The 12,014-nt window shown below is 41.1% G+C and overlaps 1 protein-coding gene across 1 annotated transcript in view; it reads right to left on the bottom strand.

Annotated features, from left to right (window-relative positions):
* Positions 1-12,014, bottom strand: part of LOC126484169 (COBW domain-containing protein 1-like) — a 519,558-nt gene that overhangs the window by 113,432 nt on the left and 394,112 nt on the right. Inside the window, exon 10 of the mRNA XM_050107575.1 lies at positions 2,332-2,389. Within this exon, the coding sequence (XP_049963532.1) occupies positions 2,332-2,389 (58 nt within the window). The remainder of the gene's footprint in view (positions 1-2,331; positions 2,390-12,014) is intronic.

The following is a 12,014-nucleotide window of genomic DNA, read 5'->3' as shown; positions in this document are numbered from 1 at the left end:
AGTAAAAGCTTCACAGGACAATTACTCGATCTTACACAGTTCACAGAAGATGTTTTTGAAGTATGTAAGGTGACAGGAGTGATATTTGTGGACTTGACAGCGGCGTAAGACACCATCAACCGCCAGTAACTATTAAATAAGGTCTACAAGATAACTAAGGATTTCAACCTCACCAGGTTCGTCACCATTCTTCTGCAGAACCGAAGATTATTCATTTACCTCTAAGGACTGCCTAGCCGATGGAGGCTGCACAAAAACGGCCTTCCCCAGGGAAGTGTGTTGGCTCCATTTCTGTTTAATATGTAGACTAACAACCAACCCCTAGCCCCCGACTACAGGATTTTCTTGTATGCTGATGATCTAGCACTGGCAACTCATAGCACGACTTCGATTCAGTAGAAATCACCCTAAAGAGTGCTCTTGAAGATCTATCAAAACTCTACAGAATAAACCACCTTAAATCAAACACATCATAGACACAAGTGTGCGCTTTCCACCTGATAAAGAGGGAAAACACCTGCAAGTTAAAGATAGAATGGTCAGGGGTTAAATTGGAACAGTGTGACACTCCAAAATACCTGGGAATAACACTTGACAGATCTCTAGTGTTCAAAAAACACTGCACGAATTTCAAATCAAAATTCTCCACCAGGGAACAATCTACCGAGAGAACTGGCCGGATTACAGTGGGGCAGTCAAGCCCAAGCTATCCAAACTTCTGCAATGGCATTATTCTGCTCCGCTGCAGAGTATGCCTGTTCTTTATGGTGTAAGTAACACATGCCAAAAAGGTGGATATTGCGCTAAGCTACACATGCACAATTATAACAGGCTGCTTGTAATCAACTCCAGTCGAATGTTTCTACCAGCTTGCAGGAATTGCACCACCACCTGTTCGAAGAGATATAGCAGCAAACAGGGAAAGAACGACACTGGAGAAGGGGAAAAAAAACCGCATCCCATGCATGGGCAACAATGCTACTCACAACGACAAAGATCAAGGAAAAGTTTCCTTAGAACATCAGAGAAACTAACAACTACTGATGAAGGACCCAGGCTGCAACTATGGAGTGCTGAGAACATCCCATCTCCTGGCTGTGAAAGATTTTCAGACTGTTTACCTCCTGATCATGATGAGATTGGACAATCTGAAGTCCCTGAATAGGCTGAGGTCTGGAGTGGGCAGATCACGGGTTAACCTGGCAAGATGGGGATACACTGAAGAAAACAAAACCCATTTGACTGTGAGGAAGGACAGACTGTTGAACATATGTCGATTGCGTCCAGCCACATGCACAGAATATGAGTTTCACCAGGCAACGGAAAATGCACTGGAAGCGGCCAAATTTTGGTAAAAATTATATAAACTGTGTTGATCTGTCAACAATTGTAGAAACTGTGTTTCATGTATGTTTCTGACACGAGAATAATAATAATAATATTTTCATTTCATAATAATCGAGGCACTGCTCCGCGACAACTGATATGCTTCTTTCTTTCCACGTAATATGTGAAACATATGCATGCGGTACATAACTTGCTTTCAGAGACATATATTGTCTTTAACGTTACACAGATGACTTTCTATGTAAACCGAAGGAAGCAAAATACATTGGGTGCTATTTTATGGCATCAATCACGTCGAGAAAACCCGAGAGATCATTTCGTAAAACCTGAGCTAATCTTTTATATGGTTATGGTTTTTATATGATACGTTTCGAGCCTACAGAACCGGTGTTGTATGTTGGTAGTGATTCCCTCTGAAAGTTCTCTGACCACATTTCTTCTTCGTGTAAGTTTTATATTCATCTCCAAATCCGCGTAGAGTAGTTTTAGGTCGCTATGACATTTCCAGTCAGAAGTACTATATTCTTTCGTTAAAAAGTGATGCTTAACTATCTTTTACTGTACATTTACGGGGGGCGGGGTTTAATAAATAGAACACGTTTCTTACCTTATTAGCACAGTATTAGTAACCTTACTTTGATAGTTACTGCATAAACAAACACGCATTCATCGGCGGAGCGAAACTGAAGAAATATTAAGAGCTCAGAGGACAACGCGAAAAAAAGGTGGTTGCACACCACATTCAAAAACCAATGAATATTTAAACACTCAGATAACTTGCTTATTACGTCATTATTTACATTCCTCAAAACCAAAAACAGAACTGAGAACAGCCCAAACAAATTCTTTGATGGGCATGGTACAGCAAGTAAATATCACTAAGTAAATAATACGTCAGATAACTGTAAAAAAAATACTTAGTCGATTCTGGAGAGAATTCAGATAATACAGTCTATAATTTAATGATAAAACTTCAGTACAGACCTGGCTGATGTGGGGAATTTTGCTGAATCGCTCCACAGTTTCAGCGACTTCTCGCAACCTGCAACACAGTTTACAAACGCTGTAATTAGTAGATATCTTCAGTTTTAAATTTTAAAGCCATGCTATGTCTTCAAAAACTCTCTTAATGTTAAAAGGATTAAGCGATACAAAAGTACTTAACAGTGGCATCCGTAGCGAGTACTCTCCGACTTACTTTGAGAACTTTAAGCAGCAATACGTTGAAACTGAAAATAATCAGTCTAACTTTTAAAACATAAAGGGTAGCAACCTCGTGATAACCAATTGTAAACAGAGTAAAAAAGTCGTCAAACGAATCAACAATGATCGGCAGAAAAATATTTCAATCCCTACATTACCACCGTTAATACAACCGTTCATTGCTATCGAAGATTTATCTAAATCGAAGTCGAAAACAGGAATACTCGCACAAAACCGATCCATCGAATTACGAGAATAAAGCCATAACCATATTTTGTACGTTCGCAATATTTCGGCTGTAAAAGCACTGGAGTGATCGGACAGACTGACGGTTTAGGGCTAAATGGCTCTGAGCACTATGGGACTCAACTTCAGAGGTCATCAGTCCCGTAGAACTTAGAACTACTTAAACCTAACTAACCTAAGGACATCACACACATCCATGCCCGAGGCAGGATTCGAACCTGCGACCGTAGCGGTCTCGCGGTTCCAGACTGTAGCGCCTAGAACCGCACGGCCACTCCGGCCGGCGGTTTAGGGCTCCCGCCCGCCTTACATACCGGCAGGTATATGTGTACATGGCAATTTGTGGTCGACGAAATTCCATAAAGGCAGCAGAGATATATACTCCAGCGACCCTTCTGTGGATGAAGATGTTTTACAAATTCTGGCCGACAGGGTGACCGTACCGTCGTCAATAAGAGTAGTTGTGGTCTACTGTCCGAAGATTGGTTTAATGCTGCTCTCGATGCTACTCTATTCCGTGAAAGCTTCTTCTTCTTCTTCTTCTTCGAATAACTACGCCGACTTACATCCTGCTGAATCCGCAAGATCTCTTGCTCTCCCTCTACAAGTTTTACCCCCACACTTCCCTCCAATACGAAATTGGAGATACCTTGACGCCTCGGAATGTATCTTCTAGTCAAGCTGTGCCACAAATGTCTTTTCTCCCAAATTCTATTTAGTGCTTCCTCATTAGTTGCGTGATCTAACCACCTACTCTTAAGCATCTGTAGAACAACTTTTCTAAAGCTTCTCTTCTCTTATTGTCTGAATTGTTTATCGTCCATATTTCACTTCCATACACGCCTACACTCCATACAAAAAATTTCAGGAAAAACTTCGTAACGCTTGAATGTATATTCGATGGTAGCAAATTTCTTTTCTTCAGAAACACTTTTCTTGTCATTGCTAGTCTACATTTTATATCCTATCTACTTCGGCCATCATCAGTTATTTTGTTGCCCAAATAGTAAACTCATCTATTACTTTAAATGTCTCGTTTTCTAATCTAATTTCCTCAGCATCACCCCATTTAATTCGATTACATTCCGTTATCCTTGTTTTTCTTTTGCTGATCTTCACCTTATATCCTCCTCTCCAGACACTTTCCATTCCGTTCAACTGCTCTTCCAAGATCTTTGCTGTCTCTGACAGAATTACGATGTCATCGACAAACCACAGAGTTTTTATGTCTTCTCCCTGGACTTCAATTCCTACTCCAAATTTTTCTTTGGTTTCCTTCACTGCTTGCACAATGTACAGATTGAATAACATTGATTTTATCTCACTCCCTTCTCGACCACTGCTTCCCTTTCATGTCCCCTCGACTACTATAACTGCCGTCTGGCTTCTGTATAAGTTGCAAAAAGCCTTTCGCTTCCTGTATTTTACCCCTGTTACCTTCAGAATGTCAAAGGCAGCATTCTACTCAGTATTGTGAAAAGCTTTCTCTAAGTCCACAAATGCTATAAATGTAAATTTGTCTTTTCTTAACCCATCTTCTAAGGTAAGTCCAAGGGACAGTACAGCCTCGCGTGATTCTACATTTCTCCGAAAATCAAACTGATGTTCCCCGAGGTCGGCTTCTAGCAGTTTTTCCATTCTTCTGTAAAGAACTCGTGTTAGTATTTTTCAAACTGTTAATTCCGTAATATTTACACCTGTCAGCACCTGTTATCTTTTAAATTTGAATTTTTACGTTCTTCTTGAAGTCTGAGCGTATTTCCTCTGTCTCATATATCTTCCATGGAAGAGTTTTGTCATGGCTGGCCCTCCCAAGGCTGTCAGTAGTTCTGACGGGATGTCGTCTACTCCTGGGGCACTGACGCGACTTAGGTCTTTCAGTGCTTTGTCAAATTATTCTCGCAGTAACTTATCTCCCATCTCATGTTCATGTACATCCTCTTCGATTTCCATAATATTGCCTTCACGTTCATCTCCCTTGTGTAGACTCTCTATATACACCCTCAACCTTCCAGTTTGCACTTCTTTGCTTAGGACTGGTTTTTCATCTGAGCTCTTGATATTCATACAGTCGCTTCTCTTTTCTCCAAAGGCCTCTTTAATTTTCTTGTATATGAATTACCAACTGCCAAAGCCAGATTTCGCATTTTCTGAAAGGTTAAAATCGTCTTCACCATTAATCAAATCGTACGTCAAACGTATTTCAGTAGCTTCCTTGAAAACTGAATCCCAGAGGAATGAAACAGATGTTAAAATTGAAACGTTCCGTAGTCCATAGTATGACTAGCCTACAAGCAGTGCTCGGCTATCGCAGATTACGGAAAATTTGGAAATTTGTAGTAAGGTCTTATGGGACCAAACTGCTAAGGTCATCGGTCCCTACGCTTACACACTACTTAATCTAACTTAAACTAACTTACGCTAAGGATAACACACACACCCATGCCCGAGGGATGTCTCGAACCTCCGACGGGGGAAGCCGCGCGAACCGTGGCAAGGCGCAGCTACACCGCGCAGTTCCCGCAGATTTATCAGGCTGCAGCAGCCGAGAATAGCGTCAATGTTTGGCGCAACGTGCAGTACGTCCGATGTACCACAAACCACACTGAACGGGAAACTTATACACGCCTGCTTTCTGCAGAATCAAGTCATTCTTCACAGGGCCAAAGACAGTGGCTACCTTTGGTGCTGAGAGAAAAAACAATCGTGACTTTACGCACTTTAAATACGGCAGCGCCTGAAATACTCAAACTTCATATTCAGACAGTATTTTAGTCGATGCCCCCTTTCGAAACACATACTTTGCAGTCAATCACAGACATAAAGAATAAAAAGCGTTGAGATTTCGTAACAGGAATTTAAAGTGCGTTTGTTGCAGATTGTGCAATTCGTGCCGTTACTTGTCAGTATCGTTACAGACGTAGGTGATGAAACAGTGGTATCGTAACAATAGATGGAAAGATAATAATATACCGTTTACCACAAATCTAAAATTACGGAGTCAAAAGATGGTTGAAGCATGTATGAGACGACTATACACCTCAAGTGGGAACAACTGACAATGGACTTTGTAGCTTTAATGGCTCACACAATTATTCTGCAACAGATTGAAGATGACTAACGAGAAGTTTATGATGTACGTGTGGAGTAAATTCTACAGTACACTGTCTAAGGCTCATGTAGCTACTTGCCTAGCATCAAATAACGTTCCAACTAGTACTCGGAACATATCGGATGAATACTTATGAAGTGCATATTTTGCATTTACTACATCCTGACAAAAATCAGAGACGGTAAAAATTCATTGTGAGTGTTAAATCTTTGTTTGAAATTATTCTCACAGGAAATAATAGTATTCTTCCTTCAAAACACTTCCGTGACTTTGATATTCGGCTGTAGACTTTTCAAGAAGCGCAGACTGCAACTGAATACATTAGGATCAGCCGCAGCTAAATATTAGAAATCGGCTATGTAATTCCTCAATAATTCCGAACAAAATATATAATGGTTACAGTGATACTGATCTACTGATCATCAGAATCGGCAGACAATTTAAGAATGACTTGCCGAGCAAACTTTTTGGTAGCCAAGCCCACAATGCTTGCACAAATAACAAACAAGAAACTGGAGTTTATTATCTGCATAACTTGTCAGAAGCGAGAAAACAGAGTTTACAGTCACCCTGTATATCTCTGTAGCTTGAGAAGTTCACACTGTAGGGCTGACACGACTCGATATATAGTAGGACAGTCACCACATCCTTATAGCCACCAGAATATCCTAGGGAGCCGTCTGACCAATTGTCATCGCTAGTGGAGGCAGGATAGGAACGGCAGTGACATAAAAGTTAGAAGAATAGATGTACACTTATTACCCGAAGACTTACCTCCATGCAGAAATGCCTCTGTCTTGGGCAAAGACACTGCTGAAGTGGAATGTTGCTCAGAATATTTCCATTAACAAAGGTAGGGTGAGAGGACAAACACCTCAGCTAACGCAGTGGCTGTTATTGTATAGGTAATTCGATTAGTGGGACTCAAAGCGCAAGCTTACCAATCAGATACAAGACACATCCTGAGCACTGTAACATAGAGACAGTCCTGCGTTAGGCTTGAACAACTTTGCTTTAGACTTTGCTCAAGATATTAGCTGGACACAGGTGACAGAAGTTGTACGACATGCTGCTAGAGTCAGCCCCCATCATGAATTTACATTTTGTAACCACCAACAGATTTCAATGCAAGTTTTCTTCTTTTTTTTTGAAAATTGTATGTCTAATATGGACACAAATTGTGATCTCTGGCTAGTACCAAGTTGCACTAGTGCACCCAAATAGTTGTCATCACATCATTGTTCTAATTTATTCCCAAGGCTACAATAACACCTAGGAAAACATCCCTGACATCATATATAAATTGTTCAATATTTTATTGAATAATAATTTACTAAGAGAGACTTACAGGTTTCTAGTGTTCTGATAAGTGTACGCACAATAAAATTTAGCTCTGGCCTCGAGTCAATTATTCACGGGAAATAAAAGTAATTAGAATGTATCTCTATTCCATTCCTACAGCTGATGCACGTTTTAGATACTTAATTCTCACTGACTCTGTATTTGATAAAGCACAATGCAACTAACATTTGATCTGAGGTTATCTGTAAATATACATGCAATGTAACATACACAATAAGAAACATAACTGGGAATATGATGTACAACCATCGAATTCAGGCCACTTGCCAAACAGACGTGTCATTACCTCAAGCATTTCAGTTTACATGACAAAAACTCATTGTATCTAAAATGAGTTAACACTCTGGTCTCACAGGATTCATGAAGTGTAATGTCAAGAGAAGGATCTGTATGTTACGTAAATTTTATTTCTGTCAGAACTGTCGCATTCCGGCAGAGGTCCTATCACCAGCTTTGACCAACGATGTGACCTGCGTGGCGCTATCAGGACGTTGGCGACAATGTGGGATAAGGTCGACTAAGTTAACCTTTAACCAAGAAAGAGAAAAGAAGTCTCTTAGGATGCTTCGCACAGGTGATTTTGGAAAGGAGAGGAGAATTTGCTCGCTTCGTAAAAAAGTGAATAAGTGTGTAACCAATTCAGGATTCAATTTAAGAACGATTTATATTCCAATAGTTCAGTCTTATTTGGAGAGCGGTCTCACAGCGGCTTTATACCTTTGCAAATAAATGAGTATACCCTATCACTGCGTATGTCACGTCATTTCCAGAACTCCCGGTTCCTGTGTTCTACCTTTCGTTATCAGAGACAAGTGCTCTGCTTGCAACGCATTTCGACAATACACAATCAAATACTTTAACCACAACGGGAGACAAGCGCGAGAAGGCGCTTGGTTTTCTTTATGTTGTAGCATACAGAAAAAATCAACTACTAGCTGAGAAACCCGGCGTTTCCCAGGTCAGAATATACGGCGTGCTAGAAGGCACGGTACCATTATACTGTACACGTGAGACGCGTACAGACGTGTATCTCATTAATGATACTGTGAATTCAGCTATCCTGTTGGTGAGGTAGTTTGATAGCAGTGCGTGAGTGTGTGGTAGGAAAAAATCCGCAAAATATAGAGCAATAAATACTCTTACGTACAGTTAAATGATATATGACTTGAGAACTTTACCGTCCATGTAAAAATCTTTTCACTGCTTCAGTCACAATGCAATATGAAAGTGATAGAGTCCTCAAAGTATTTCATCCACACTGTGGTGGGTGGAAATGGGTGATAGTGGTTGGTAAATATCTCAACATAATGCGCAATGTAGAACACTCAGTTCTCTGTCAAAAACTTATATTTTCTATGATTTTTGAACTTTACCGTATTAGTGAATCTACTCGCTTATAGACTCCTCACCTTGTTCCATCCAAATTGGCATTAACATTACGTTACGGATGCATATTTCACCACGGCTAACACCATGTGGCTCATGTGAAGTGATTGACGAAAACACACACAACTGCGAAAAGGACTATACTCACGAAGAATAAGCGAAATGTTTATCCGAAATTACTGTAGCATACCGTTTGACTATTCACTTGTTAGTAACGAGTATTTTTATCTCTACCCATCTGGATATTTTTCTTTGTGTCTCTGTCGATAGCCAGTAAAGTGGTTTGACGAAGACGATTACACGTCGTTATTAATGTCTGAATGACGAAACCACGTTAGCTTCGCATTATGTCGTACGAGCGAAACAATAAACGCATTTTCACATGTACGGTAAAGTTCGCAAACCAGAGAGTATACACTGAGTCATGGCATAGGGGTAGGCACATATAGAGATGGCGGTAGTATAGCATACACAATGTATTGAAGGTCAGTGCATTGCCGGAGCTGTTATTTATACAAAGGTGTGCACGTGAAAAGGTTCCGACGTGATTATGACCACACGACGGGAATTAACAGACTTCGAATGCAGAATGGTAGTTTGAGCTAGAGGCGTGGGACATTCAGCTTCGGAAACTGTTAGGAAATTCAATATCCCGATATCTACAGTGTCAAGGGTGTGCCGATAATACCAGATTTCTGGCATTACCTCTCACCATGGACAACGCAGTAGCCGACGGCCTCCACGTAACGACCGAGAACAGCGGCGTTTACTTAAGAGTTGTCAGAGCTAACAGACAAGCAACACTGCGTGAAATAACCGCAGAAATCAATGTGGGACGTACGACGAAAGTATCCGCTAGGACAGTGTGGCGAAATTTAGCGTTAATGAGCTATACAAATTACGATAAACGTGACTGCCTTTGCTAACAGCATGATATCACCTGCAGCGCCTCTCCTGGTCTCGTGACCATATCGATTGGACGTTAGACGACCGGAAAACCTTGACCTTGTCAGATGAGTCCCGACTTCAGTTGGTAAGAGGTGATGGTAGGGTTCGACTGTGGTGATATCTCAACGAATCCATGGACCCAGGCTATCAACAAGGCACTGTAAAATCTGGTGGTGGCTCCATAATGGTGTGGCCTGTATTCACATGAAATGGACTGGGTCTTCTGGTTCAAGTGAACCGATCATTGACTGGAAGTGGTTATGTTCGGCTACTTGGAACCATCTGCAGCACCAACAATTCAGGAATTTTTATGGATGACAACGTGCCACGTCACCAGGTTACAACTGTTCGCAACTGGTTTGAAGAATTCGGGCGAATGGTTTTGCATGCAGTTCGCCCGACATGAACCCCATCGAAAATGTATGGGGCATAATCGAGAGGTCAGTTCGTGCACAGTATCCTGCACCGGCAACACTTTCGCAATTATGGACGACTATACAGGAAGCATGGCTCAGTATTTCCGCAGGGGTATTCCAGCGACTTCTTGAGTCCATGCCACGTCGAATTGCTGTACTAAGCCGGGTAAAACGAGGTCCGATACGATATTACAAGATATCCCATGAGTTTTGTGACCTCAGTGTATAGCCTTTACTACGAGTATTCACTACTCCATAATTCGCGGATTTTCGTTCGCGACACTCAACCACTGTCACGTACAGCACCCAGACTCCGTTACTAACAGCATGAGAGCAAGGGATATCTACTACCATAACCACGAATGGGTTGGTATTACGTGGTCATGGAGAAAGGTCTGTCAGTACGTACACACACAAGACTTTTGTATATAGATCTAGAAGATTACTAGTTGCGATTACAACGGGAGACAAATGGGAGACAATGTTTGTTACTCTTTATGTCCTGATACACAGCACGTATCAACTATTACTCGTTGCTAGTACTCTATAGAACTTGTTATTTTCGAAGAGGCAGGAAAGTCAAGATAATAAATATTGGTGGATACTTATAGGAATTTAGTTGTTCCCTCTCAAATGTGTGCACACTGTTTGTAGTTATTACCGCACAAGCATCGAAGTGTCACTCTAAAGTAACTGCCCCCGGCGACTGGTCTGTTGTACTGCTACTAGTTGCTTCCTAGTAATTACTCCTAAGTCACATTCCACATTGACTTGGCCCCACGCGCTAGCCCTTTACATACTGCTTTTTCAGATACTTTCATGTGAGTTTTTCCAATTACTCCTGAATCTTCCGAAGGTGTTCCCAAAGATTCTTCCAGAACCTTCTACAAGATTCTGTTTCTGAGCTGGTTGTGAAGAAGTCTGACCTCATACGGAGCACTGGGCAACTTTCTGATGTGCGCGTGACACCATGCCTTATGCATTGTCTTAATATTTCCCTTAATAAAGTTTCTCTCGTTTCCTCGTAGCCATGCCACTTCGTAAATTAATACAATTCGACAGCCATGAGAGACATAATGAAAAGTGAGTAGGGAATTACCACAGCAGAGAAACATTTTGTTAGTTTTGCCATTACCATGGCACATTGAATCGTGCGGCATACGATTCGCGGGAGTACAGTAGTACAGCTCACGATCCACACAAGAAGTTTGTATTGGTTTATTCATAAATACCTATGTGGTTCAGACTGCGTGAAATCACAAGATATACACAAAAGAAGCCAGACATTAGTGGACGGAACGTCTCTAGTTTTTAACTCATCTTACAGATGGTCAGTACTGAAGTGGCAAACGTCAATAAGATAATTAAATTCTTGCCATGCACGTTCCAATACGGCAAGGTAAATATCACCGACACTATTAATTAACGTTCCTTGCAACTATTACAAATTAAGTGGCACTGGAGTCGGGAGCACAGAATCTTTGGCACAGTCCCATAAGAAGAAATCACATGCAGTTAAGGCAGGATCCTTTGGGAGACACAGCAGAAGAGGAGAGTTATGACAGCAAGTATGTCCAGTCCAATGCTGAGGCAATTCGGCATAGAGATAATCACGAACGTGTTGAAGAAGGTGTGGTGAAGCACCATCTTTTTGCAAAATGAAGTCTCCAAGGTTTTGGTGTAATTGTGGCAAAACCACATCCAGCTACAAGAAGTCAGTCAGTTTTCTCCGTAAAGAAAAATGGTTCACACATGTTTTAAGAAGACGTGACACAAAGGATATAAATTTAGGCGAATGACCGATTTGTTCCAGATTCTCGTGTGAATATTCTGTACCCTAAACACACACGTTTTGAGGATTGATCTTTCCTGACACATGAAACGTGGCTTATACACTGAAAACCAACTTCTGTGAAAAACCATCTGCTATCTTTTGCTAGAGTACGTCATTGAGAAAGTTAGAACGAAGTTAATTGTTCCGAGTAGTCAGCGCA

This window comes from Schistocerca serialis, chromosome 6 (assembly GCF_023864345.2).
Source record: "Schistocerca serialis cubense isolate TAMUIC-IGC-003099 chromosome 6, iqSchSeri2.2, whole genome shotgun sequence".
In the NCBI taxonomy this organism is placed as follows: domain Eukaryota; kingdom Metazoa; phylum Arthropoda; class Insecta; order Orthoptera; family Acrididae; genus Schistocerca; species Schistocerca serialis.
This window is presented reverse-complemented; position numbering and strand designations above follow the sequence as displayed.